The 27,193-nt window shown below is 48.1% G+C and overlaps 11 protein-coding genes across 11 annotated transcripts; 4 read left to right on the plus strand and 7 right to left on the minus strand.

Moving 5' to 3' along the window:
- Positions 1 to 122: 122 nt before the first annotated feature.
- Positions 123 to 1,971, plus strand: I303_102537 (uncharacterized protein; the record flags this gene model as incomplete). The annotated part of the gene is made up of 5 exons (XM_018405891.1): positions 123 to 332; positions 427 to 546; positions 618 to 872; positions 941 to 1,000; positions 1,069 to 1,971. 5 exons carry the CDS (start codon positions 123 to 125, stop codon positions 1,969 to 1,971), a joined length of 1,548 nt encoding a protein of 515 aa, XP_018264385.1.
- A 246-nt stretch (positions 1,972 to 2,217) lies between these two features.
- Positions 2,218 to 5,766, minus strand: I303_102538 (uncharacterized protein; the record flags this gene model as incomplete). The annotated part of the gene is made up of 10 exons (XM_018405892.1): positions 2,218 to 2,659; positions 2,726 to 2,839; positions 2,905 to 3,110; positions 3,182 to 3,358; positions 3,419 to 4,513; positions 4,565 to 4,660; positions 4,724 to 4,782; positions 4,835 to 5,270; positions 5,337 to 5,496; positions 5,582 to 5,766. The coding sequence occupies 10 exons, from the start codon at positions 5,764 to 5,766 to the stop codon at positions 2,218 to 2,220; spliced, it is 2,970 nt and encodes a 989-aa protein (XP_018264386.1).
- A 681-nt stretch (positions 5,767 to 6,447) lies between these two features.
- On the plus strand, positions 6,448 to 6,946 carry I303_102539 (uncharacterized protein; the record flags this gene model as incomplete). The annotated part of the gene is made up of 2 exons (XM_018405893.1): positions 6,448 to 6,696; positions 6,767 to 6,946. 2 exons carry the CDS (start codon positions 6,448 to 6,450, stop codon positions 6,944 to 6,946), a joined length of 429 nt encoding a protein of 142 aa, XP_018264387.1.
- A 597-nt stretch (positions 6,947 to 7,543) lies between these two features.
- I303_102540 (uncharacterized protein) lies at positions 7,544 to 8,563 on the plus strand (the record flags this gene model as incomplete). The annotated part of the gene is made up of 5 exons (XM_018405894.1): positions 7,544 to 7,616; positions 7,725 to 7,774; positions 7,896 to 8,018; positions 8,108 to 8,415; positions 8,527 to 8,563. The coding sequence occupies 5 exons, from the start codon at positions 7,544 to 7,546 to the stop codon at positions 8,561 to 8,563; spliced, it is 591 nt and encodes a 196-aa protein (XP_018264388.1).
- Positions 8,564 to 8,725: 162 nt separating this feature from the next.
- Positions 8,726 to 10,402, minus strand: I303_102541 (uncharacterized protein; the record flags this gene model as incomplete). Its single annotated transcript, XM_018405895.2, has 5 exons — positions 8,726 to 8,816; positions 8,901 to 9,286; positions 9,370 to 9,461; positions 9,542 to 10,278; positions 10,344 to 10,402. The coding sequence occupies 5 exons, from the start codon at positions 10,400 to 10,402 to the stop codon at positions 8,726 to 8,728; spliced, it is 1,365 nt and encodes a 454-aa protein (XP_018264389.2).
- A 679-nt stretch (positions 10,403 to 11,081) lies between these two features.
- I303_102542 (uncharacterized protein) lies at positions 11,082 to 11,706 on the minus strand (the record flags this gene model as incomplete). Its single annotated transcript, XM_018405896.1, has 2 exons — positions 11,082 to 11,372; positions 11,437 to 11,706. 2 exons carry the CDS (start codon positions 11,704 to 11,706, stop codon positions 11,082 to 11,084), a joined length of 561 nt encoding a protein of 186 aa, XP_018264390.1.
- A 693-nt stretch (positions 11,707 to 12,399) lies between these two features.
- On the minus strand, positions 12,400 to 15,006 carry I303_102543 (uncharacterized protein; the record flags this gene model as incomplete). Its single annotated transcript, XM_065968572.1, has 15 exons — positions 12,400 to 12,630; positions 12,736 to 12,807; positions 12,913 to 13,030; positions 13,137 to 13,244; positions 13,330 to 13,365; positions 13,437 to 13,549; positions 13,636 to 13,674; positions 13,809 to 13,878; positions 13,939 to 13,986; positions 14,070 to 14,151; positions 14,226 to 14,296; positions 14,393 to 14,430; positions 14,521 to 14,620; positions 14,737 to 14,880; positions 14,987 to 15,006. The coding sequence occupies 15 exons, from the start codon at positions 15,004 to 15,006 to the stop codon at positions 12,400 to 12,402; spliced, it is 1,290 nt and encodes a 429-aa protein (XP_065824644.1).
- An 895-nt stretch (positions 15,007 to 15,901) lies between these two features.
- Positions 15,902 to 20,847, minus strand: I303_102544 (uncharacterized protein; the record flags this gene model as incomplete). Its single annotated transcript, XM_018405898.1, has 23 exons — positions 15,902 to 15,921; positions 16,008 to 16,213; positions 16,301 to 16,565; positions 16,644 to 16,862; positions 16,931 to 17,252; positions 17,325 to 17,484; positions 17,537 to 17,609; positions 17,669 to 17,765; positions 17,825 to 17,912; positions 17,972 to 18,140; positions 18,202 to 18,390; positions 18,449 to 18,529; positions 18,595 to 18,818; positions 18,879 to 19,162; positions 19,221 to 19,400; positions 19,454 to 19,554; positions 19,606 to 19,706; positions 19,762 to 19,844; positions 19,899 to 19,973; positions 20,026 to 20,139; positions 20,236 to 20,364; positions 20,472 to 20,573; positions 20,758 to 20,847. The coding sequence occupies 23 exons, from the start codon at positions 20,845 to 20,847 to the stop codon at positions 15,902 to 15,904; spliced, it is 3,372 nt and encodes a 1,123-aa protein (XP_018264392.1).
- A 243-nt stretch (positions 20,848 to 21,090) lies between these two features.
- I303_102545 (uncharacterized protein) lies at positions 21,091 to 22,742 on the plus strand (the record flags this gene model as incomplete). The annotated part of the gene is made up of 3 exons (XM_018405899.2): positions 21,091 to 21,126; positions 21,212 to 21,350; positions 21,472 to 22,742. The coding sequence occupies 3 exons, from the start codon at positions 21,091 to 21,093 to the stop codon at positions 22,740 to 22,742; spliced, it is 1,446 nt and encodes a 481-aa protein (XP_018264393.2).
- A 516-nt stretch (positions 22,743 to 23,258) lies between these two features.
- On the minus strand, positions 23,259 to 24,578 carry I303_102546 (uncharacterized protein; the record flags this gene model as incomplete). Its single annotated transcript, XM_018405900.1, has 5 exons — positions 23,259 to 23,328; positions 23,458 to 23,516; positions 23,645 to 23,739; positions 23,917 to 23,953; positions 24,408 to 24,578. The coding sequence occupies 5 exons, from the start codon at positions 24,576 to 24,578 to the stop codon at positions 23,259 to 23,261; spliced, it is 432 nt and encodes a 143-aa protein (XP_018264394.1).
- Positions 24,579 to 25,267: 689 nt separating this feature from the next.
- I303_102547 (uncharacterized protein) lies at positions 25,268 to 26,715 on the minus strand (the record flags this gene model as incomplete). Its single annotated transcript, XM_065968573.1, has 5 exons — positions 25,268 to 25,337; positions 25,416 to 25,936; positions 26,003 to 26,103; positions 26,245 to 26,359; positions 26,689 to 26,715. The coding sequence occupies 5 exons, from the start codon at positions 26,713 to 26,715 to the stop codon at positions 25,268 to 25,270; spliced, it is 834 nt and encodes a 277-aa protein (XP_065824645.1).
- Positions 26,716 to 27,193: the final 478 nt, after the last annotated feature.

The raw sequence follows: 27,193 nt of genomic DNA on the forward strand, positions 1-27,193 counted from the left end.
CTTTATTTTACTGTTTATTTCCTCTTCGACAGAGCACTTCCATTCCTTCTTATCCCACTAGAGTCATATCTTAGAGGTTTCAAACTACCAAACGAAAAATACAACAGAGTAAAACAAAGAAAATGTTCACTCTATCATCGACCGCCATCCTCTTTTCTCTTCTCGCCTCTTTGGTCCCAATCGAAGCGGCACCTCTTCCGATGCCAGCCGTCAAGCAGTCCGAGCAGCTCGCTTCTAGGTTCTACAATCATCCAGATAGCATATACGCTCATCATACGCCATGCTGGGACAATGGCCTGCAAGGTATTTTAAGGGATGATGTCTGTATACTTGTAAGTCCAAGTCTACTGAGTTGCTCCAACACACAATATCTCCCATACATCGTCTGGGTAAACCTGTTGATCCCAGCCTCGCCCTGCGATTCAGGCGGCACTCGACATTGAGGATAACCGACACGTCCCTGTCCATCAAGCACATTACGTTCAAGGTCAGCCTTGCTCGTACAACGGTCAAACAGGCTACTGGCGAGACGCCACTTGCGTTCTCGTGAGTGATACTACCTCTCACAGGATTTGGCGACTACATGAATTGAGCTCACACTATTTCAACTCGGATAGGCAAATCTCGATGTCAACTTGAACAAGAGAGATTTCATACCGTTCCAAGGGCAAGAATGCTGGTTGAATGGTCGACGAGGCTATTTCACCCCAGACGGTCTATGCGATCTGATTGACCTCAACATAATTGCCGATGTCAACGATGGGCCTGCCTTCCTCAACAGCGGACGACCAGCTACCGTTCCTCTCACCAACAAAGTCCAGTGCTGGGCGAATGGCAGGCCTGGATTCTGGCAGAACGACCTTTGCGTCTTGGTGAGTCAGCTGTTCGTCTACCTCGCCCAATCAAGGTCATCAGCTGAAATCCAGTATTCATGCTTCAGGCCGATCTCGAAATTGCCAAGCGATATAGTCACGGAGCAGGTATCGTCGGCGATGTCCTTGTAAGTAGAATACTTCCTATATCTGAGCTTAAGGGCATCAAACTGAGATTCTCGATATCAAATTTCAGGACACGCTCACAGGCTACGAAGACTGCTACAATTGTGGACCCGGTCCCACCCGTCATGCTGTCCTCCCCACCGACCTCATCATCGACGCCGAAGCTTTAGTTGACGTAAACGATAAATCACACGATCCAAGTATCGCATTCCCACACAAGCGGAATGGTCTCCTCCACAACGCTCCTGATGGGAACGAGCTCGACGGGGCCGTACGAACAGTCACCCAATTACTCGATCACTCGGTCACCAAACGTGGTCTCTTGGGTATCAACGATATCCCAATCGTCAGCGGCGGCAACACGCCTGCACCAAAGTATACTTATTACCCGAATGGATATGTTCAGCCGGAGCCTGTCTACAGTAGGGTTTTGGCCGATCTCGAAGCTGAAGTCAACGTTGACGAGGGGGACGAGCCGTACTATGGTCCGGGAGCACACCATCCATTAGGTCTAGGCTTGAAGAGGGATATCCTAGGTCACGGTAACGGAAACAACGATTTGAATGTACTTTCCAATTTGGGTCAAATACTTCAACCCCAACCTCAACCTCAACCTCATCATGTTTACCCTTACCCTTACCCAGAATACATTAGACAGCCCAACGGTCAAATCGTTCCACTTCAGAGCACAGGCACTGGTACTGCGGACATCCTAGCAGACGTCGACGCAGCTATCGACCTAAACAACGATCGAGAGTACATCCCCACCAGCCCCCACGTGCACCACGGCTTACTGGGCAGGAACCTCGGTGGACTCAGTGGTGTTCATGGATTGGGCTTGAACAAGGATGGTAATTTCCCACAAGGATTGGATGTTGTTCCTCAAGTAGGCGATCTGCTAGGTGCGGGAAAAGGTAAAGACACTTTCGGTGGTCTTGGTAAAGGCACAAATGGTTTAAGTCATATCTTGTAGATGAACGGAGGTCTAATGCCCGACTGATCAATCACTGCTTTCATGCACGATGATTTAGCTTACGATTTATACCTTGTTGCCGATACTGTATACCATGTGAGATGTCAATTACCCATGCCCTGCAAAAACACTAAATCGGCACCCTTGAACCTTGATGAATTTACAGTGCAAAACAGGGATTTACACTGCATTCATTGATCAAAGCATACAACGGGAATATCCATACAGGCCAACATGTACACAAGCTCATTTCCAATCCTCCAAGGCAAACGCCAAAATAGCCCACCCATCGTTTTCATGACCCTTCGATCCCGCCGATAGATCGTCCACTCCATCCTTGATGAGATGTACAAGCCTATCCAAGTCCTTGCTCATCCTCTTCGTGCGGGCTTCCAGGCTAAGCTCAATGAACGATATCGAAGCTTCTTTCGGCCCGCCTTCATTCTCTTCCTCTTCATCCGATGAACCGTGCCGTCTCGAACGCTTTTGACGGGGCCCAGGCCTGGATCGAGGTCTATGTCGACGTCGAGTCGTCACATTATCTTCTCGGGGCTTGGTGGCAGACTGAGCGACCAGGGACGTATAGCATTCTGATAGAGTATAGGTCATGTCGAATATATCTTGTATATGTTCGTATATCTCTAAGGTGTTTTGATTCTGGAACGCATAATTACGTATCTTCCTCGCACTATCAAGTCACAATTGCTCAATCAGAATCGCGATCGAGCTTCTATCAAGCCAGATAACGACTCACTAGTCCAGCTCCGATGAGATCATCGATCTCAAGCTTGTCATTTCACTGAGCTTCGTCCTGTAATCTCGATTCTCCACCTCGATAATACGCTCAGTAAGCCAGATGTATGACGTACTGAAAGACATCAAGATTGTTAGCTTTTCACCGTCGGAAACTGGGGAAAGACATCTAGCACATACTCTAAAAGCCATGACAGCTTTTGTCTGACATTCCACATCGTCCGAATCTCGGGTTCCCCTTCGGATCTTGCCAAAAGAACTCGATCAAATACCTTGGTCTGAGAGAGGAGGTATTGCGCCATGCGCAATTGAAGGATGAAAGTGAATACTTCAGCACGAAGCTCGATCGACGTGGCTGATAGAAGCTGAGAAAGGGGGAAAGGGACCTGTCAAACATCATTTAGTCACATGTCTTAAGCAAAGCAAAATATGAGTTGAAGTGGTAGACTTGACTCACTTCGTAGTCGCCTCGGATCACGTTCAACGCCCTAGGCCCAACAAGCGCTCCAGATGATCGAACAGTGCGTATTCGAATAGCAGCGGGGTTCATCCATCCTGCTTCTTTCTCTTCCACAGTATCCCGGAAAGTGCTTGTTAAAGTTTGAAAGTCCGTCCATTTGTCACCCTTCATCACCTAGAATCCCACAATTAGCTTGCTAATCGCCTGCATGACAATGCACTGTCCGTAACATACCTTATTGAAGAGTGATTCACACCATCCCTCTATGACGTCAAATGCACGGTGGAAAAACAAGCCCTCCACAGCATCTAAATGCTCTTCTAGACCGCATTCTTCGTCTAATACTTTTCGAAGCTGGAACTGCGTTATTTGACATATAGGCTTGATATAATTTGAGAGGTGGTCTGTGATTTCTATCTGTGACACACTTCTGGATTCTTCTGTTTGTATTTCAACTTTGTCCTTGGCGATATTGAGGATCTCGCCTAGATCCGGCCAATGTTCGATAATTTCCGCTCTGTTCATCAGACTTCTGAGAAGCCCTCTGGCTTTTCCAGCTTCCAATATGTGTTCTCCTAGATCATCGCCTATCCAGTCTGGCCACCCGTTGTCGCTCACAACGAAGCCACACTCATAAAAGTCTTCGTCTGCCCAACTGACATCTCTATCGTGCTTGATGAAGAACTCTTCCTCCAGAGCACGTTCAATCCCCTCATCAACAGAGGTAGTCTGGATTTCTTCGGGACCAGTCAGAGCAGACGGGATCGGCATTCCGTGTTGAAGCCATTCTCCAAGCATGTCCCAAAGCGGCTTGGCAGTCTTGACAAAGAATTCGCCCAATTCTAGTAATAGGGTCTCGTCTTTAGTCTCACTGTGACTTCGTGTCGTTGAGAAAAGCAGATTCAAGAGTACGGTCGAGTCTGCCGAATGAGGGATGAGAGAGGACAAGAGTTCCAAGGCATGTGCGTATCTTGTTTGCAGTTCTAGCCGAAGTACAGAGGGCGTCGAGGCAGCCGAGGTCCCCGAACTATGGCTGGAGGAAGAAGCAGGACAGTTGCCGAGGGTGAAAGACGCTTCCAGCTCGGCAAGCCATCGGTCGAAATCCGTTATATATCTTTGACTAGCCTCGGCGAAAGCTTGTTGAGTTCTTGAGTTCCGATGTGGTCTACTGTCGTTCTGGCCATTTGAGTTGTATGATTTAGGTTGTAGGATATCATCGGAGAACACACGGACGGCAGCAGCTTGGGAAGCGATTGATCGAAAAAATTCGAGTAGATCATCTAGGCTGCGCGCGGAGAGGTGCTCGACAAGCGGATGGTCTGGTATGATCTGGAGAGGAGTCAGCCTGTGTATCGTGCCGGCCAATGAGACCAGGCTCACGCCACAAGCCCCATCACTAGAAAATTCGAATACAATTCCTGCTTTACCTGACAGAGCGAAAAGTATTTCCCGTTGTAGTTGGACCGAGGTGATAGCCTGAGACAAATTATCAGTAATGCTGGAGAGCCCAATGCGCAGAGGCAAGAGAGATTGACTCACTTTCCGGGATCCCAGCGTGTTCTTGCTCAACTTACTTGCCAAAGACGCCGTGCACCCCTCTTGACGGCGGGTCAGTGTCGATGCCAAAACCGCTTGACAGGCAGAACTTACGAGTGATCAGGTCTTTCCAGCCATATATTCCAGCATCCAGCTCTCGCAAGTCGCCAGGCGTATTCCAATACTGATCTTTCAGTCCTCGCACCACCTCGAGGGCCGTCTCCCGTCTTTCCTCTTCCGTAGATTTCCGCCGGACTTCTTCCTCTCGTTTTCGCTGAGCGCGAAGCACAGCTGAGCTAGGTGTCCTGATGTCCTCTTCTGCCGGACTCTCCGAGCCCTCTGAAGCTGCCACTATTTCAGACTCCTCATCAGAGCTGGACCATCCTGAGTGGACTTCTTCGTCCCATACTTCTCCCGGATCGAATGGTTCTTCTTCCATTATTTGCTCAAAGAGGATCTGATCTGGCGTTGAACCAGAGTGGGGCACGCGATTGAGGTACGAATGTGCAAAGTCATGAGTTGATGTAGTGGGTCTTTGACTTAGATCAAGCTGTGTACAGTTCCACATGCTTAGTCATCGTTATGACGAGACGATCAGACAGATGAGTTAACCTACTAGTAGGTGAACATATTGCGGTAGATTCCTTATATCCAGCTCTCCCTCCCCTGTCCAGACTCCCTTGCCTGTCCGACGACACCTTTCTAAGACTTCGAAATTCTTCTCAAGTGCGTCCGCCAGGTCATGCTGAACTCGGATCTTCGCCGTCTGTGATAGACTACATCAATATAACGAAAAATCGCACATTAGCAACAAGACAATTTCGCTCGATGAATGGAGGGTGACCGCGGAAGCAGACCCACCCTACCAAAGCATCCCTAACATCTTGCCATTCCTTTCTTTGTCCCCCTCGCGTATCGTCTTTGATACTCTTGACTACATGAGCAGTGTAGTTGGCGGACTTTGACGCGATTCGATTATCGCTCAATTCGGGTATGAGTGCTGAGACCAGCTGGCGCGATAGTTCTGTCAGAGTGGATTCAGCCATCGCTCATGCCCATCCGCATAGACAGCCAGTCTCTTTGCCAGCCGAATCAGAGCTCGTCAAGTCGGATGTGTGAAGGCTAGAGACCCGATTGAAGTCATAAAGTCATGAAGAGAGTTAGTTGCAAGATGGAGGATCATCATGAGTCAGATCTCGACGCGTTCGATTTTGCGGGACCTCCACGTGGCTTCGCTTGTATCGAGGTATTTGGGGTCTGGTGCGATGATATTCAAAATCTACGGACACATAGCCAAGCTCTGCCTCGCTCGATAAAGTCCGTCGGTGAGGCAGCAGGATCCCCGAGCTGATATTTGGCTCAAATCAAAGGGAAGAAGCATCCTTTAATCAATCTTATTCGTCGAGCTCCAGGGGTTGCCGATCATGGGATATTCTCAGGAGTCTCCCCTTATCGATTTTTGGACTCCATTCATGGTGTCTATCACAGAGCGTCCCAGTATTTGATCATTCTAGTCTACACTGAATGACTATATAAGTAATCATCCCGCCCTTGGTATCCCATGATGCTCGTCATATCTCTCGATAATTACCGTCGGCCCATTCTGTTGCTCAGAATAGTCGTCTCCTTTACTTTCTTAGAGTACATTCCATCAAATCTTCGCTGTACTGAAATCTTCACACCCATCACTACTGTCGGAGCTATCGTCTCACAGTGGCTTACACACAATGTACATCAAGTCAACTATTGTGGTCTACTTAATGTCCTTGGCGGACACTTTGGCACATACCATCACCGATAAAAGGGATGGGCCGAAGGACGCCAACATTATCGTCAAAGTCGTGGGGGACACAAAGATCGCTACGATGGGACAACCACCAGAGAATCAACACAACTTTCACTGGACCGAAAACGATATGAAGCATCCCATGCCACTGTCCTTTGATCTGCAGGTCAACGACAAGTTCTTGCTAAAAGTGAGTTCTGAACTGTCCCCTGTGCTGAACCTAGTCAATCAGTAAATGCTGATGTCGTACTCTTCGAAAGTGCAACGCGAGAGTCGGCGAAGATTTCAGAGGGTACGAGACATTCACACTATCGATGGATCCTTTCGCCCTTCAGACTGCGAACGGGCATACTGCCGAAGCGGCCGCGATCGCTTGTCCCAAATTCACCTGCCTGCACGGTGAGGAAGAGTGCGGCGATATCAAGACTTGGGATTTTTGATACCGTGAGTGAAATAGGATGACATATCCATCATTCTACTCATCAGCCAGTGAGCTTCGTGCTAATGATTCCGTACGTACCACTAACACATTTCAGCGCCCGATAGCAGCAACATATATATATCTGGTTTTGGCGGAGATTGAGGCCTTTGCTACGCTAAACCTTAGTAGCCAGTCTGACACCGTATGAATTATGATGTGATTTCTGTATCTTCTCGCACTTTGTGCCAGTCTATACCTGAGAATTGAGTGGTTGTGATCCATATCATATAAACACACTGCTCAGAAAGTGGTATAAGTGCAGAATGTCGTGTGATGCCACTTGCCACGCGTCATTCGCCACCCAAATCCGGGCATCTTTGGAGGATGGGGGGGATTTGTTGATCTCGCGACATCCGTCTCCTTTGCCTTGATTTCCCTTCCCTTCCCTTGCTTTGCCTTTCCCTTCTCTGCATTCCCTTGCTCATCAATCCACCCAGCGTCCACCTATATCCCGTCTTATACTCCTGCTGACAGCAGCTTCAAATTGAGTACTAGCAGAGTAGGATCTCGTCTCACGCTCTCCCTGGCCATACCTCGACCTGAGTATATTGTGGAAATGGAAGATATCGTACCGACCATCATTATAATAGCTGCTATCTATTTCCTGGTCAGATGGTTCACGAGTGGAAGTGAGTATTGCAGATGCTCAGCATCCTGCTCTCCGAGTGTCATCGTTGTCCAGCAACGATACCATTCCCCGCTATAAGATAGGTCACTGACACGTGTAACCATCACAGAATCAGGTAATAATGCGGAAGGCGGTATCAGGGGAGTTACCCCTTCTATGGTGAGCATCTGTTCTCTGTCCAATAGACACAGCTTTCCACCAAGTTCACTGCGTCTAATCTGTACATGAGTGTCTTGAAACATTGCGCCAAATGAGTTACTGACCACTTCCCCGTTATCAGGTCGAAACGGTACACGGAGCATTCCCGCACGTACCGATACCGAACATAATATACTCTTTATCCAGAACCAGGAGTGCTCAAGCGACGTCAGAAGAGATATTGGAAAGAGGGACTCTACAAGCCGTAAGTCCTTGAATCCTCCGCTCCGATCTCAAAAGCAAGGATAGGCTCTCCCGGGCGAGATGCAGTGCTGAAGTTGGTGAATATCATAGCCTCCACCAAACTTCTCAATCCCCGCCTCCTTACTACCAGCAACTACAGGTCCCGTTCCCTCCACCACCAACACAGCTAACTCAGCTACCAAAGCGTCGAGTACGAAGAACTCGTCGCTGATTGAACGGTATAATTTATCCGCTAGAATACCTTCACACAAGGGGAAAGAGAAGGACGTCGATTCTGGCACATCCACGCCGACCAGCGTCGATAGCTTCGAAGATAAGGGTAAATGGGAGGATAGTAGGGAGAAAAGGGAGATGGGTCTGAAGGAACGGAAAGAGAAGATGATCTTGGAGGCTAGAAGGTGAGTAATTGTTCTGCCGCTACACATACACAGGCAGTCGTTGCCAGATCGATCACGTCCTCCTCGGGTGTACATGCTGGGCCACAAGCTGATCATGTGAGACGTTTGCAGGCGTATGATGGAGAAACAATCTCAGTCGACACTCTAGACACGCCATCTTTACACGTATCTCATCGGATCGGATAGTCACCCATGTAAAACATGCATTATTATACCCGTCTAATATCCTTGTACAACAATCCAAGCTGTACCTTGGCTACCAGCTACCCTGAGTAGTCAGAGCGAGTGGGGGACAGCGGACCCCACTGGCCTACTCTCCCAAGCCCATAAGCTTATTCATCTCCTTCAGCCTAGGTCCTAGCTTGAGTATCACATCGTCGCCTACATTCGCAACAGCAAACCTGCATGCCAAACGAGTATAGCTGTCAGTACTCGCAATGCCAGAGAGAGATGATAGTCCCCAAAGATCAAGTTGATAGACTGACCTCAGCCATTTATCTTCTCTCAGTATTTCTCCACCCTTCAACACATCATTCTCCCAAGCCTCATCATCCGACGTTGGGGGCATAAAGAAACTTCCAGGCAGAGTGACCACTCCGACCTTTGTAGCCAGTATTTTCGCGATATCCTCGCTGGTCAAATTCTTCCTCTTCAACCCTAACGTAGACGACGCAAAGGAATAATCTGAGGGGTATGACACGTAGGCGAAGTAACCTCCTATCGAAGCGACATTCCAGCCTTCCACGGAATTTACTACGTCCTCGAAAAGGTGTCTTCGTTTTGATAAGGCTTTCGAGGATGCGGTAAGATCGGGTCGAAGGGACGGAAGGAGGGTGGATAGTGCTATCTGAGGTGGTCTTGGTGCGCAGATCTATATTCGCAGTCAGGATAGTTCAAGTCAATTTACCATCGTACACAACGTCGAATATGCTTTGCTGTGGAAATGGGGCTTACCTGCATGCAATCGCATATTGTGGTCAGATGTTTCAGTAAAGCCGGACCAGCTATTATGCTGCCCAATCTATGACCCGGTATCCTGTATCCCTCTGCACACGCAACAAATCATCAGTAAATCCCACAAATTCCACTCTCCGGTTGAGGGGGGGAGCGGATTTGTCACACTCACTACTGAAACTACCGAGACTGATCAGCGTCTCCCTCCAATCCTCTTCTTCGAACAATCTATGCGGTATCCCTCTATCTCCATTACTGTCCTCCACAAAATCCCTATACGTCTCATCCAATATCAACGCCACTTTGAACTCCTTTGCCAGATCATACCACTCCTTGATTTCTTCATGGGTGTAAACCGATCCCGTCGGGTTATTCGGCGAGACTAGACAAATCATCTTCGGCTTCATCTCTTCTTTCTGTCGATCCGGAGAACTTAGATACTCTCTTGCGGAAGCTAGGGAAGGCTTGAACGCATTCGTGGTGTCGCAGGGTACGAAGATCGGTTTCACAGATTGGAGGGAAAATACCATCATCTGATTGAAATATGATGGGAGAGGAATGAGGACCGATGATTTTCCAGCTGGGCATAAAGCCATGATCAGAGTCAAGAAAGCCATGTTACATCCTGTTGTTATTCCTATATCTTGTCCTGTCACCCCTCCCTTACCCTTACAACTGGGACTAAGTTGATACTGTACTCTGATTTCCTCGGCGTATGCTTCTCTAAGGGCTGTTTCTCCTAAGATAGGACCGTATTTGGCTGATAGGGGGTCTGCGGATACTGCAGAAAGAGCTTTTAAGACTGATTCGTGCGGTGCTGTTCCAGGTACACCCTGTGATAGACCAAGAAGCTCCCCGTATGACGGGTTTTCTAGGTATTCTACGCCCCATGCTTGAGCTCTCGGAATGCTGTGTAACAATAGACGTATGAGCTCGGATCGATATTGCGAACATCTTTCAGGAATGAAGCTTACGGAGGTGCCTCGGTCCCTTCCACAGCAGCTGAGACGCTGAAATTAAGCATGCTGGACATCGTTCTGGATTATCGATGGCGGATCTGTCTAAGTAAGTGTTCTGTGAGCGACGTTTACAGATTATACAAGCTTTGCACGACCGTATGACGGGACGCAGTTATATGACGATCGGGAGATGTCCGATGAGTTCTCGTTATGGACAATCCGGCGCTTAAGAGCGCTTAAACGAACAACGAACAACGGCTCGCCGGGGTTGAAAAGTTAAGAGGCAGGCGTCCATTAAGCGTAACCGCAAATTTGTCAATGTCAGATGTGGACTGACACGCTTTCTCGTGCAGCTCGTGCAGCTCGATGAACGTTTCGCTTGACAACGATACTCAGGTAAGCTCGCACGCTGACATCCACCATCCTACGGCCAAAGAACGGACTGAATATTGACTTCGAAGGCGTGTATGGGCCTGCACCAATCGCGGAATCCCGTACCGAAGTGTACCATTCTGCCACATCATACTTGACTGTCTGGCAAGAGAATGAACGAGTTACTTCCATCGCTAGCTGTAACACAATTATTATGCTTATTAAAGCGAGGCAACCGACGAACGACAGAGCACTCGATATACATGCATATAGCAGGCCCTTACAATTCAAAACGTCGATCGAGACGATGAATCGTAAATGCCGCCTGTCCTCGTGCACTGATCAAGATCGCGAGCCATATGAGCTCATACAGTACGCAGGTCATCCAGGTTCATCGGCGGCGGATTTGAGCCACAAAGCCTGGCCACCCCCCAGATCGTGGGTCTCGCCAGGCTGCAAGGTCCGGTGATCGGTGATCGTAGTGGTCGGCTTATACAGTGTATCAGTCTTCGCCAACTTGACACCCTCCTCCGTGGCTCTCAACGAGATGGATCCAGATTCTTTGGTATCCCCAGCTCGCATGGTGAATGGGTGTATCTGCAGGAAACCATCCACTCGTGTTTGGTATTGGAGCGAATAATACTCTTGACCCTCCGCTGTTCTGGTCGATCCCTAATCACCTCAAAGTGAGCTGGTAAACGCCATTCAAGGGGAAACATCCGGCAAGAGTGCTCACTTGATCTTCATCCTGATAGTACACGTTCGCATCGTAATACTCGTCAGCTTCGAACCGAGACCCATCCTTGAGGTGCATCATGATACTTTCCAGTTCGTCTGATGGCGTTCTACTTCTTTGCAAGGTGACAGTGGCTCCGAGCCCGTCAGGGGACAAGGTCCATTCATCACCTGGTCCTCGCCGATGAGTCACTCCAGGCTGCAAAGTGGTCTCAATTTCCTCGCCAGTCTGACGGTCTAAGCTATCCAGCTTTACTACCGGCTGGCTCATGATCTCTATAATATCGGGCAGCTCTACGCGAATCAGGATACGATATGTGAAGTAAGGGCTATGGCGGGAGAGAGCTTGTCAAGCTCTTATGTTATTGTCCAAGCAATGTGGGTTGTGATGTTCGGATTATACAGACCAAACGTGTGATTATCGCACACCTCGCCTTTTGTGCCTACTGTGCCACGGTAGTATCGAGAATCGAGTCGATTGATACATCCTTTGGCCCACAGCTTTCGACGCCATGACGAGTGACGCAATGAAAGGCATTACTCGTTGAGTGTGGCGTGCAGAGGTGAAACAGAATAAGGGTTGCTAGGATCTCGACAGGCTTATGTATGATTCTCTCAGTCATAGGGCTTCGACAGGAGCTTGGATGAGGCGAAGTTATCCTTTCAAAAGCAATGGCGCTTTCCCATTGTGCACCATCGACATATATCACATTTCCCAGACGTGCACAAAAGAGAAAGGCCAAGAGAGTGTTTCCATTCTGGGCGTTGCCGGTTGGAGGAGATAATGCAGTATGTACACACACAACATCCTGTGTAACATATGATATTCATCTTGCATCGCTTTTTAGGGTATTTCTAGACAGTGAGTAGAGTACAGAAGAAACACCCAGTACCCTCTGATTATCAAGGTGTAGCGCAGAATGCATAGCGTGATCGTAGCTACTGTACCGCCGTCATCATGCGTTCAGAACGCGTTAGGTCCTTTGTCGTCCCATTTCGGGTATCCCGCATGATCTTCATCGTCCGACTTTCCGGGCTCTTCCTCCAGCTCAATGATCGGTGCAGACACTGGTCCGGGTCCGGATACGGGTATCTTGCGATCCTCATCCGAGGCAAAAGGCCCAAAGTCCTGGTTGAATCGAGAACCGCTTCTTGGGGAGGTAGCACCCGGCGAGAACTGCACGTTCCGATCGGCCTTTTGAAGCATGGGTCAGAATGATTATATCCTCACGGTACAGCCTTGCACAGGAGGGGAAGAGATCCGCCTTCTCAAGAGGGCTTAGGATTAGATTGCACTCACGTGAACGAATATTTCGGTCCTCATCTGGATACCGGCTGTATTTTCGAATGATCTGAGCGGGTACGAGGCGTTCTTCAAGGGGCAGCGCAGAAAAGCCATTCAAGCTCGTCAGCTTCTCCCGAGATGTATTGAGAAGATGGCGTGAAACTTTAGAGAGAGATGCGGGGAAAAACTTACCTTTCTCTGTTGTGCCGTGGGCTCAGTATCGCTTTTCTCACTGAAAATCGCTCGCAAGTGAATACGGGCGTTCAAAGTGGCGAAAAGACCGACAATGAAGGTTTTCGGTAACATCGTCCTACAAGAGAGCGGAAAGTTGTTCAGAGCCGCATCAGCTGGAGTGTGAGTCACATTGGGGAGCGAAGTCATGCAGTACCATTACAAAGTGGGAGGCGCTTGCTTACATCAAACAGCCCATGATGGAGTACGTAGCATTCACAGCCCTTTGCACCGGATCTTCCGGTGGCGGAACGACGTTGACGTAGATATTGAGGATGAGAATTGCTGTTGTGCTGTTAACATCAAAATATGATTACGGTCAGCTCTTCATCAGTGCAGTCTTCGACAGATAGATGGTGGTGATTGTGAGAGCCTTACATCAATGTTGGCGGTAGTTGTGTCTCGGCACAAAGTCTACACGAATAACCAGGACATGATCAGCAGTCTCCCTCTAGTTGTAGCGAATAACGGGCTGAGAATCTCACTTTAGAAGCTTGTTGACCAATTGATCGGTATTCTCCCACCCTGTTCTAGACTTGATCAGACTGACGATGATCATTGTAGTGATGACCAGATCGGCTGCCATCGCTCCCGCCGCCTGTGGTGCACCTTGCTCGCTCAGCTTCGATCTCTTCCCGCAGGGCAAGTGCGCGAAGCATCGCAGGAAATGACTAGCGACCTCACCTCGAAATAAAGGAAAACCAAACCCTGTGTCTGCTTCGACTGTACTCGTACGATACAAAGTCAGCATCAATGCGACTGGACCGAACAGCAGAAAGCGTGATCCCGAAGAGCAGTGCTACTGCGACCAGTTCTTCGTCTGGTCTACTGTAAATGTACAAAACTCGATAACTCACGGGAGAAGCGGCTTTCTGTACCTCGGCATAAGAGATCCTCAAAGCGATACCGCCGATCACAGACAACAGACTGCATGATCGATCCAGTGTTGGTCAGACTCGAGTGTGCTGCAGAGAACCCGGTGCTTACATGAGAGCCAAGATGGTAACCCCGAGGTATCGATTTTTGTTGGCGAGTCTTTAGGCTCGATGGGTGTAAAACAGCTACAGTACAGTACATCAAATCCCGTGTCACACCACAGTCAGCGTTTTTAGATCTACTGTGTGAGTGCGAAAAATTGTGTTTGATTTACCTGAGCTCCAACGGATCCTGCCACGGCTACTACAGGCTGCCAACTTCCCCCTGTGTGCCGCTTGTCAGCCCCGAGCCATACAGTACCCCATGGCCAGGGAATCTATTGGGAAAGGGTGACGTACAATTGGGATCGGCGGCCGATTGGAAATTCTCAAAGCCATAGACGAAGGTGGCGAAGCACGATGCCAAATTGCTATAATACAAAAGATCACACACGAAAACCCAGACCCGATTAACCCTTGGTGCTTTATATGTACTGTATCAGAGATGGCGCTGGACTCAAACTCACAATATAGATCCAGCAAAGCCAAAGACCATTGACCAGAGCTAAATTACATTGAATTGAGGTTAATTTAGCCTTGCTCGTTACGCATGCACAAAGCCGAGAGCATGGAGGATTGCGGGACTTTGACTCACCACTACACCTTTGACAAACCATCTATCAGTCTTCGCAAAGGTCCACCAGATCAAGAATTGTTTGATCATTATGCCAAATAAGAAGAGGTCGAACATCATCCTGTGTGCAGAGAGCAGATGGCAACACCATAGATAAGCATCCGAACAGCAAATTCGGTGTACTCGAATAGCTGGTCTGACATAGTTACCGACATACTGTAGAAGTAGCGCACTCACCCGAACATCTGAGGTCCAAAGAACTTGCCTCGCTGCGGCATGACCCACGCTTTCACCAATTCATCGAACGCATCTTGCTCCGTCAGGTTGGTGAGCTTGTTATCGTCGGTCCCCGCTGCGTAAATACCGGTGAAGCTGTCGTTACTACCCTTCAGCACATATACATATGCTAGTCAGAAGAGGGGCGGTACAGTCGTAGTGTGGGTGGGAGTGGGAGTGGGAGTGGGACTGAGAGTGGGAGTGGACTTACTTTGCTGCGTAATTATTCATAGGCGTCTCTAACACTTTGTCCAGTCTTTTCAATGGGTTTGATGATTTGGTTTAACAGGCGTTCGACGGATCTTGTCTCGAAGCTGTTTATATTTATATGCATCTCGCAAACATACTGGGGAAGATCGCCGGGTCCTCCAGATTCCTCAGATACGGTACAGGATCCACAAGACCTTACTTATGATCCCTTTATTCACCTCACCCTCTACTCAACATTTCCAACAGGCACAAGGAATCCAAGATTCATTTTCCTATGGTCCTTGGTCTTGATCTCCAGTGAAACATTTAGCGTATCATAGTAGTATATTAGCTCAAGATCATCAATCCTCCATAATTGTCTCGAGGAGTTTTTTCACGTTCTTACAGCATCTCATGAGAACAAAATACGGTATCTCAAGAAGAAATCTTAGATCCAAGACTGACGATCAAAGCGTCGTTGGGATTGAGCCAAGAACCGTTTATTATGTGCTTATCTGCTTGGGTGACTTGATCCTGCGGACAAGGACAGGGAGCTCGGTCATAGGTCATACGATCTGTTCCTCCATAGACGGATCTACCAGGATCTCAAGCGGAGTCCTTTCCGCTCCATTCGGGCTAGTTCCACCATGAGGCTCGAGCGTGATGAAGATGAAGGAACAAGGGTCCTTTGGGGTAAGCGACCAGTGCGGATGCAAGTGAACGGGCTAGTACAATAATGATATGCTTCCAACGGAGGACGAACGATTACCATGATTGCGAATGACCGGATGGCTTAATGAAGAACTCAGCTCTTTCAACTGAATTCTCTATTGATGCATGGCGGAACAAAAATACAAATACTACAAATCTCTCGTTCTCGTCTCCAGTCTACGTATCACGTTATGAGTACCGCTCAATCACGTTATCCCTGTCCGTTCTATACCTTCTTCTTCTTGCCTGTAACATCAAACCAGACCACGTCAATATGATAGATGCACTGAGTCCGAACTTGCAAGAACGGAAAGCAGGAAAACGCGACTCACTCTTTTGCCCACTGACACTCGGCGTAGTATCTCTCGACCCAGGTGCAGTCTTCAGCTCGTCAATGGGTCTCTTCTTCCCTTTGACAGGCTTCTTATCTTCTTCCGCCGCTCCTCCTTTCTCTTCTTCTTTCATCACACACAATAGTAACGTATGAGCTCGTCTTTTCAGTTCATCCGGCGTACGCGATTTGAAGAACCAGTCGAATCTGTGTATCCCATTCAAATTCAGCTCAATAGTCTGACCAGGACGTCTCCTCAGATGGTGATCCAATTACGAGAAAGACTTTGCTCACCGGAACAAAGGCCATTCTCCAATATCCCTCTTGATCAACTCATAACAATCATCCCTTTCTATTCCATGATGATGCATCCTGACCAATAAGAACCTATCTTCCTCATCGCTATACGTTTTACCCTTATTTTGCCCATACATGATTTTCAGTTCTTGCAATGGGTATCGGGACGCTTTGACTTTACGATGTAAAGCATCGATTCGGTCTTGCTGTTCTCGGATCTTGTCTTCTCCTATTCGGATTCGTTCCATTGCCTTTTCCCAATCTATATCATGCCGAACATCAGCTGAGCGCCGAGATCGTGGAAAGGCATTGCTTAGCTGAACGAGGAGATCCCACTCACCCTTCAACTCCTTATACCTCTCGAAGAACACCTCAGCATAATCTCTGACAGCATCTTCCGAATGATCGTTGACCTCAATAGCAACCTTGTCCAGGGCTTCTCTACCGTACTTCTCCACTCCCCGAACAAAGGCTTGATAATGTCTTCTTTGCCAATCTGGGAAACCTTCGCCCACCAATGCATCTTTCTCTGCAACCTCTTCTTCGGTCAAGGGTTCGGCTGTGCGAGATGCCCAAATCAGCTGATTCCTCACATTGATCTAATACTTGGAAGAAGTCCTAACTTACAATTGTTGATCCTTTCCTGTTCTTCCGCACGTTCAGCCTCGACTTGTTCAGCTGTCTCCCCCTCTTCCGGTTCACGAGCGGGAACAACGTAGTTCTGAGCCCTTCTATGCGCATCCCATTCTCGATCCTGCAATTCCACCAAACGTGCTGGGTAAAATTGGAAATCGTTGATATTGATCTGCTTTGGAGGTCGTGACACCTTAGGTTTATCGGATTTGGGTGCCGAGGTATTGAGGGAGTCTCTGTAGTATTGATCGATGTTGTAATTGTTTTTACGTTCTCTCTTTGCTGGTTCAATCCATAATAGCGGTTTACCACCTCGCTGCAGACGCACCCGAACAATCAGCTGCCAGGGCTTCACTCGACGGATCCCAAAGCAATGCGGACAATTCACCTTGTTGGCATAGTCCTCTCCTTCCCATGTGTTCACCATGGATTCAGACTTGAAATTGTTCAAAGCGTCCAAATCGAGTCCAGCGTATTTACTATTCAGCTCGGCTGTCTTGTCTTCTCCTCGTTTGATGATCTCGTCAATATCGTCGTCGATCAACATGCTGTCAGAAATGTCAGCTGATTGCTTCAGAAGACATACAGGTCTCAGCTCACCTTGTAGAATTATTGATGATCTTCTCGGCACCATGTTGGATCATGTCAAGCAACTCATCCTTGTTCTGACCAACTACGCAACCTTGAAGTCAGCACTGACGGCCTCTTCGACCAAGTATTGGGTGCGCCTACCTTTTTGAGCCTGTTGTGATCGGCCTTCCTGGATAACCATCTGATCAAGCTTGAGTTTCTGCGTAGCTCTCTCAAGAATACGCTCTTCGACTGCGTCCTATAATATACAATGACCAGTCAGCCACGCATAGTCAGCATACGTTGAGAGCAGCTTACCTGAGTGATAAATCGGAACACGTAAACCTGCTTGGTTTGACCAATTCGATGCGCTCGATCCATAGCTTGCAAGTCCGCTTGAGGATTCCTATGGGCATAATAATGAGCTCAGAACGGGTTCGGAAAGGGTTCTGGAACCCTACTAACCAATCACTATCGAACAACACGACGATATCGGCCGTAACTAGGTTGATTCCCAGACCACCCGCTCTGGTCGTGAGGAGGAAGACGAATTTCTCACTTCCGGGCGCGTTGTAATCGTCGATGGCAGAAATACGATCTTCATGCGGTGTATTCCCGTCGATTCGACAATACTCTGAATGGGCAGCAAGGTTCATCAGCTAGATTTGCGGAAAGATGGGGTCAAGTAGACTGACGGTGTCCTCTGAATTGACAATAATCCTCCAAGATATCCAGCACTCTACTCATTTGAGAGAAGATCAATACCCTTGATCCCTTGGCTTTCATCGATTTCAGCAATTTGTCCAAAATGACCATTTTACCGGCATTGTCGACCAGGTGTTCGTCAGTGGTGAACGGTGGTCCGGGCTCGGCACCGTCGAACACTGCCAACAGAGAGTCAGCTGACTTGAGACTTCGCTGGGATACCTACAGCTAACTCACAATATGGGTGATTACAGCACTTCCTCAATTGCATGACGATATTCAACAGCCTGGTCTTGCCTTCCTTCTTACCGGAAGCACCTGATACAACATATTAGGTACAGCTGGTACGAAATCTCTTAGTCCTTGTTGGTCATCTGACTCACCATTGACGGCATCGATATCCTTCTCCAATAACATCCTGTACCATTTTCTCTGCATTTCCGTCATACCCACATACAGGTTGATCTCCTTCTTCGGCAGGAGAGAGTGTTCTACATCGGCTTTGACTCTTCGGAGCAAGAAAGGTCTAAGTACTTTATGTAGCTGCTTGACCACCGCATCAGAGTCGGAATCATCTTTGGTTTTGAACCATGCATCGAAGTCCTCGCTGTGAGTCAGACAGTCAGTCGGCTTCTTTGTCATTAGACGCAGAAGAAGGCGAGCTTACGATGAAGAGAAAACATCCGGCAAGATAAAGTTCAACAAGGCCCATAGTTCCTGCAAATTGTTTTGTAGCGGTGTACCGGTGATCAATAGTCTACCTCTACTTGTGAAGGTTCTGATAATTTGACTGAGTAATGAGTCGACATTCTTGATTCGATGAGCTTCGTCGATTATGATGTACTCCCAACTGAATTTCCTGAGTGTCGATTTCTCCCTTAAACACATCTCGTAAGATGTGATGAGGATATTGAAATCTTGAGTCAGAATTCGTTTGTTGATCAAATCGAGCTGTGATATCGATTTTGTCAGCTAAGCTTACCGCAATAGTCGCAGCGTACAAGCTCACCCTTTCCTCTTTCGTTCCTTGCAGTACCAGCGTGTTGAAACCGGGAACCCATTTGCCAACTTCCCTACGCCAATTGTCCAACGTCGATTTCGGTACGACAATAAGATGAGGACCGGCAATCTGCTTGTGGAACTTCAGATAACCCAAGAAAGAGATAGTTTGAAGTGTTTTACCCAGACCCTGCGCGAAGTCGTCAGCTGATCGCTTCTACCGACAAACTGTTGGCGACTTACCATTTCGTCCGCCAGGATACCGTTGATACCATTATGGTGCAAGGATGCCATCCAATTCAGTCCTTGTACTTGATAGTCTCTCATCTTTCCGCCCTTGACATCTGCGAAACGTGTCAGCTTTGCTACCCATCTGAATATGTCAGCTGACGTACAAGGAGGCGATTCCTCAAATACAAAGGCTTCATCTTCAGCATCTTCATCTTTCAACAATTCTTCATCCTCCTCTTTCTCCGATTTTCGATGTCGGTGATCACTGAGTGTGATGTCAGCTATCATTCTTACCGGCTGTGGAGGAGTCGACAGCTTACTTTGCCTTCTTCTTTCCTTTGCTTCCACCTTGAGAAGCCATTTGTTCATCTAACATCTTAGCGAATTCAGGTTCACGTTGTTTCTATTCATCACAATCAGCTGAATTGCTCTTACGGGTTGGCGATCTTCAGCTTACCTTGAGATCGATGAAATGCTGGAACAATTCAGTCTGCCCAAGGAGATACTGAAATCGTTTTATCGAGTCGGCGAACTAACGTATGCTGTCAGCTTACAATCATTTTGCTGCGCACGACGTAGCTCACCTTGGCTTGCTCCATTGCGCTACGCTTGGCCCCAATCTCAGCCACTTGAGCTTTCCTTTCTGCGTTTGCTGCTTTTCGCGCTGATGATTGAGCCGCTTTCTTCGCTGCTTTCGACTAGATGCAAATGGAATGATCAGTTTGCCAGATTCAGAAAAACCACATGATGACCCGACAAATATTTGGGGGGTGGGGACAGGTAGAGATACTCACTGATCCATTCATCAGATCATCCTCATCGAGTTGCTCGTCATCCAGCTCGTCCTCGCTCTCAGGTTCCGGCGTCTGCGGTGCGGTGTTGATATGTCGCTGGTTCATTTCGTCAGAAGCGACCGCTGATGGCTGTTTCATACAAGGTATGATGCGTGAGCTCCGAAGCAGTGCGATGGGTGACTAGCTATCTCCTCCATTTGCTTTCGAGAGCAGAACAGCTAGTAATGATCACTTACAGCTCTGGAGACAGACAAGTCCCTTGAATTGGGCACATAATCCGATAATTTGTCATCATCTGCGCCTGCCCCAGTCGCGTTCGAAGCTGCTAACAGGGGGTTCTGCGATTTGTCAAGCGTCATCAGCTGTTACGGTACACGGATATGGGGCAGCTGAAACATACCATATCGGATAGCAGATGCGGGCCACGCAGTGAGAATGGTCGTACAGAAGGACAGAAACCAATGTGAAGATTGTTACAGCTGATATGGAGCAAGAAAGTAAAGTGAAAACGAAAACATTCACTCGTTCCAGTCTCGCGTCTCCTTGCTCATGTTGTCGCGATCGTACTCGTAAACGAGGGTGATTCGACGTGCCTAATACAGTTCCTGACATCTTAGCGGGCCTATCGACCCATGTTCCTGGTGGCAACCACCTTTGACGGTCAATAACATCATGCCGACAAGGATACTTTTACCATACAGAATTCTGTTCGCTCATTTTGCTCACTACAACATTATAAAACCCTCAGCAGCCGAGCCGGCTCTTCGTACATCCAAGGAGAGAGGAGGGTTGTCTGCTCGTGGTATAGAATTAGATATTCGCGTCTTCTCAGAGGTAACGCTCAAGAAGTACACAATGCAGAAAACCAAGGGCGATACATTTGATCTTCGGGTATGTCTTCAGCTCATGCATTGCTTCTTGCATATGACCCACGAGCTCTTACTCACGCTTTGTATTGGATGACTCTCATTTTTAGGCCGAGGAAGATGCCGCTCGTCGTCTGAACGTCGGGAAAGCTATCACTTCCAACAGCTCGATTACAGGTTTAAACTCGCGAGCAAAGAAAACAGATCTGATAGGTAAGACAGCTCTCAAGGAGAAAGTGGATGCTATCGGTGAGTCCCATCTTGCCCATCATCTTATGCGTTATCAACACATCTCGGGATATCTCTATACCTCACCTCAAGTTGTGCTGACGCTCAGCTCATCTCAATCAATTCTGATCTTTCTGTGCAGCCAAAAATCACAACGTCACATTCGACCCCGAAGTATCACTCTACCTCCTATCCACCATCGAAGAACGTATCAAAACCCTCTTACAACGCGCCATCAAAGCTCAGCAACACCGAACCTCCTCTTCTCATTTACGGCAGCCTCCTCTGACCAAAGACGGGCGCGCAATATGGGACCAGCGAATAATGAGCGATCCCAATAGCGTCATGGATGCAGTCAACAAGATGTACAGAGAAGAAGAGCAGGAATTCCGTAAACTCCGAATGACCAGATTAGCCAAGGAAGCAGAATTACAACGTATCAAAGAACGTGCCAACTCCTTACAACCCGACGGTATCATTCCAAACACCTTTGATGAGATGTCAGTGTCAGGTAGTGGGGGTGGTGATGGTGGTGGAGGTGGACCAAGTACACCTATGGGTAAATCATCACCCTCCTCATTCAGTACTCCCGCAGTACAATCCGCGGCAGGTGCGAGTGGAAGTGCTGGCGGAGGGTCTTCGACACCTATGTTCGGTGCTATCCGAGAATCATCCATCAAGAAGAAACCAGGTAAAAACTCCAAGATGAATCCGCGGGATGTCAGTGCGGAAGTGCAGCATAAGATGGCGAATGCGACCGCTATGCGGAGTGTAGGGATGGGCAAGAAATACGGTTGGATGACTGGGAATGCACCGACGATATCTAGTCCATTAGCCGGGACAAGCAAGAAACGGAAGGCTGAAAAAGAGAAGGAAAAAGAGAAAGAGAAGGCTTCGAAATTGAAAGAAAGTGTAACAGCTTCACATCAAGCATCACCTTCAACTCCAAATGCAAACGGAAGTGGAAATACGCCTAAAGAAAAAGATAACAATAATGATACCTCAGCAGCGTCAACACCTGGAGGAGGTGGAGGAGCGCAACATTCAGACGCGGACGGAGATAGAGAAAGAGAAAGAGAGAGAGAGAGACCAAGTAAAAAGGCAAGACCGACAATACCCATGCCCACTCGTCGCTTGATCCTGGTAGAGAAAGCGGTATCCCAAAGTTCTCTCAACATCAACATCAACACAGGAGCAGGTGTAGGAGGAAGCGCAAGTGGAAATGGAACGGAGGGTGGAGAAGAAAGAAGAGTAGAAGATGATAAAGTGCTCACACTTGTCGATCTGACTTTTGCCCTTGAGCACGGGGGTCTCGGTGGAAACGGGATAGGGAATGAGGATGAGGTACTGAAAAATATTTGGGCTCGAAAAGGAGGTCCATGGGGCGAAGACGGGTGGGAGGGGAGGAAGTAATCAGTCTTGACAATTACCGGGATATCAAGAATTGCACTTGTGGTCGTGATCCCCCTTGACTAGTCGAAACGTATGTGAAACGTATGTATCTCATGACCCACAGATAGGCGATATTAAGTTGTCTACATTGATGAAAAGCGCTTGGTACCTCGTCTTCCGTCTTCAGCTGCTGCGTCTCCATTCACACTGATCCACATGAAGACCTGGGATGTACTGGTAATTTATAACCTATAACATGTATGCATAAACAACGAGACGGGCCACGATCTATCTATCATATTAAGAGATTGGAGTAATTCGCTCGATACTCTCTATTCGGTGTTCGGTGAGGTGAGGTTCTCGTGCGGTCTTATCGTTACTCATCTGATCTCTACATCTACATCTACACCAAAGCTGATAGCAACAACATGATACCATGATCCCCTATCTGCTTTGACTTCATCTTCATCTTCAACTTCAACTTCGGGTTTTACGCTCCTCCAGCGCGCGAACTAATCCTGGTCATCATCCCATTCTCTAAGCCAAGAACACTCTCCAAGCGAGGAAAGCAGCCACGAGGGCAACAGGTACGACCCAAATTGGGAATCTAAGGCCACCATAGTCGTACAATCAGCATCTCATCCGCGCCATGAGTTCCATGCCGTCATTCTGATCGAACACCTTCGAGATTGTAGTGCTATTTGAGACATTCACGATTTAAGAAATGGAGACTCACCCTGAGGATGATGTGGATCCGCCGGTCGAGGAAACAGCTTTCTTCGTCTTTGTCTTCTTCTACATACATGAAATCACACCGGGTCCCAAATGAGAATTAGTAAAACTTCTCTTGCGCAACCACCCGTCGCAATATGAGTGGGAGATGAATCGCGTGATTCAGGCCTCGGTCCCAGAGCAATACTCACCTCTCCGTAGAAATCTCCTAATAACATCTTAGGCAACATCTCTCTAGCTTCGTCCGAGTGTCCGACATCTTCGAAAGCTTCAGTCGCGTCTCGGCCTATAACATCGAGAACGCATGGTCAGCACTTATAGAAAAAAAGACACAATTCGATGAGACCATGTATATTGGATGATATAATCGAGATCGTTCGCTCCAGTGTATGTGGTATCGATTATCACTGGAGCTCGTGAAAGTGCAATGATGCAGTGGTAAGAGGGAACAGGAGAAACTGACCTGCTTCTTCCACCAACACTTCATCGCCACCTGGGTGCTGGGGATAGCGGTACAATACAAAAATCAGCGATTGATCGTCTTGGTCTTGGCCATGATATTCGCGTCCATGATCTCCATGAACAAAGCATTTTCACGTTCCCAGTCATCCAGCTCGTCCCCATAGGACGCGTTGATCCCCTAACCCGGGATGAAAAAGGGCTCATTCATCCGTAGCATACAGTCTGTCGACTTCAATAATCAACGCATCAATCCTGAGAGAGCGATCAAGGCTCTGAAGCTCTAGAATCCATCAATCCCGACAATCTACACAGTGTATCTTGGACCGGACCTGATCACATCGAATGCCATGCTCCATTCTGATCAGGAATGCTTCCCTCCCTCTCCCAGAGCCCCTTCTTCCTCATCGCCTTGCCGTACCTCACCCCCAATCGAGCTGGCTTGAACAATGAACAGTGGGAAAAAGAAAAGAAAAGAAAAGAGGACAAACCCACCTCATCCATGAACGCAGTTATATCGTACACTTTATCATGCAATAACATCCAAAGGCTTTCTCGCGTGTTGTGCTCTTTGAGCTGTTCTAACGAGTATGTACCAGCCGGTTGGACTGGTTTGTCATCTTGAGCAGCAGCAGACGGTGAGGTGGAGGAGGAGGCTTCGGCCATGATGGAAGCGGATGTGTGTTTTCGGATGGCCTGTGTTTTCGAAGTGAGCAAAGCGAGACCGGAAGAGGGTTCGAAGGGCGAATGCCGTGTGTTTGGCGACGCTCGTGTATGGTAGTTTCAGGAGAGAAGAGATGAAGAGGTACGAGCTCAATAAGTTTGGGGATATAACCAACACAACATTCATCAAATCGATCCAATCCCAAAAAAACGGCTCGTGTTTCTCGTCATCTGCCACGTTGTTGACTGTTTGTGGCAAATTGATTGGTTGATCTGCTCCCATGCCACCCACCGTACAAAGATGCATGGATATCTCCTCTGTGCTTGTGTATTAGGATGCTAGATGGCATAGCCTGCATGCGATGGGACTTGTAAAGCTGTCTACGAAGCAGGAGACTGAGTGTTTCATCGGGCGCGCAGAGCGATTAATTCAGAACCGTAGATCGCTTCTGCCTCTGATGCAGAAATGGGCATGGTATTGATCCGTCGTTGGACACGACATCTGAACCGAGCACATCCACGATGCAAGATATGTCGATGCAGCAAGTCAAGCCAATGGTGCGACATAATAATAAGTCGTTATAGCCATATCATACATGTCAAATAGATGCTCAGCAGTATCTAAACCACCTAAAAGACTTTCATCCGCTGATAACTCAAGATCAAGTTCACTACAGTCCGAACACCTCCGCTTAGAGGGAAACATCGATCTTCTTAGCGTCTTGACCGGCAGCCTTGGCTCTCTTTCTGAGCTTGGCAACGCTGTGAAATTGAAGTATCGAGCATCATCAGCGTTTCGATTCAAGATATATGGTGTGAAGCAAGGGTGGGTAAACTCACGACTTGTTACCTCGGACACCACCACCCCAGTGTCGTCTGATCTCCTCGGCTTTGTCGAGGTAGTTGGCCTTGGCAGCAGATACCAGGTTGGCGAGGGCTTGTTGGTCCTCGGATCGGACGTCGGTGATAGCAACGGAAGAAGAGGTCTTCTTTCCGGTGATCAAACCGAGTCTGGCCTTGCCCTTGACGATCACGTAAGGGACACCCATCTTTCGGCAGAGGGCAGGCAAGAAGACGACGAGCTCGATGGGGTCGACATCGTCGGCGATGACAACGAGTTGAGCCTTCTTGGCCTCGACAAGGGCGATGACGTGGTTCAAACCGTACTTGGCGAAGACGGGCTTCTTGCTGTCCTTGGTGGTGGCCTTGTCACCTTCCTTGGCTCGGGACTCGGCCTCGGAAGTAAGACGAGCCTTCTTCTCTTGCTTGGATTCAGGCTTGTACTTGTTGAGCAATTGGAAGAGTTGGGTGGCAGTGTTCTTGTCCAAAGTTTGCGAGAATTGGGCAATGGCAGGGGGGACCTAGATGATCCGTCTATCAGTATACTGCTGAACTTATTGGCGAGGACATAGAAATGTTATACACACCTTCAATCGTTGGTTGAGGATGACCTTTTGTCGTTGGAGTCTAACGTACTCTGGCCATTTTACGAATCGGGTCAAGTCTCTCTTGGGAGGGATGTCACCACCTGCAGATTACAAAAGGCTGTCAGTGCGAACTCTTGTGACGATTGACAGGCGACTCAAAGATACGGGAGGATGAAATATGATAGAACAAGGTGTGTGCATCAATGGCGAGTGAAGATGTGAGCGAGCAATGGACTACTCACCGATACCGAAAGTCTTGGATCTCTTCTCGAAAAGAGGGTTTTGGTCCTTCTTAGCGGCCTTCTTGGTTCCGTAAGGGGCGGAAGCTGGCTTGGATTTTCCTTTAGCGGCTTTAGGCTATAGGCAAGCAAGGGGGGTCATTGAGACGACGTCAGCGATGCGTTTCTTGGTTTTCTTGAATAGGCATCACGTCGGAGCTCTAGGGTTTATTCGATTGTTCTGTTCACCATCACCATCACCATCACCAAATCATCTGGAATCACCCAATACGATTTGATTTGACTTAATTGGATAAGATGAACAGATCGAATAGCAATGGTGTATCTTGGGTTTGCAGAGGATCATACCAGTCCCGTGCTTATCCCTATTTGGGTAAGTAGCGTCGTCCGGTTAGGGAGACAGGGGAAGATCATGCAGATACGATCAAGTCGAAATCATCACCCCACACCCCAGAAGAGGTGAACTAGGTTCATTCGACTGATATGTTACGGAAGGTGGTCGGTGATCCTTAGACAGGAGAGGCGGTTCCGCTTTTTCGCATTTCCCTCTTGACCATTTCAACCCATCTATACGGATTCTTCCGTATAAATGAGATGTGAAGGTCAAGCGAAGGGGCGAAGAGCATACACCGATCTATCTCTTCTATCGTTGGGGTTCTTTCCCGTTCCACCGATCTTCCTCTTCCCACTAATCTAATCGATGAAAACTAGAAATAGTCGTCCGAGTTCCGTATTGTGCATTGCTGGGTTGTTTTTACTGTCTGCATCTTCGACGACGACGAAGAAGGACGTGATGCCTAGGAGTAGGAGAAGCGATTTACCATTTTGATGGTTTTTGTTGATGGCTTGATGGCTGAGGAGAAGAAGGATCAAACGGATGATGAGGTGAAGGTGAAAAGTTGAAAGACCCAACCCAACGTGGTGAGATGCTGAGGATCGATGGTGGGTACGG

Source organism: Kwoniella dejecticola, chromosome 3, assembly GCF_000512565.2.
Source record: "Kwoniella dejecticola CBS 10117 chromosome 3, complete sequence".
Classification (NCBI taxonomy): domain Eukaryota; kingdom Fungi; phylum Basidiomycota; class Tremellomycetes; order Tremellales; family Cryptococcaceae; genus Kwoniella; species Kwoniella dejecticola.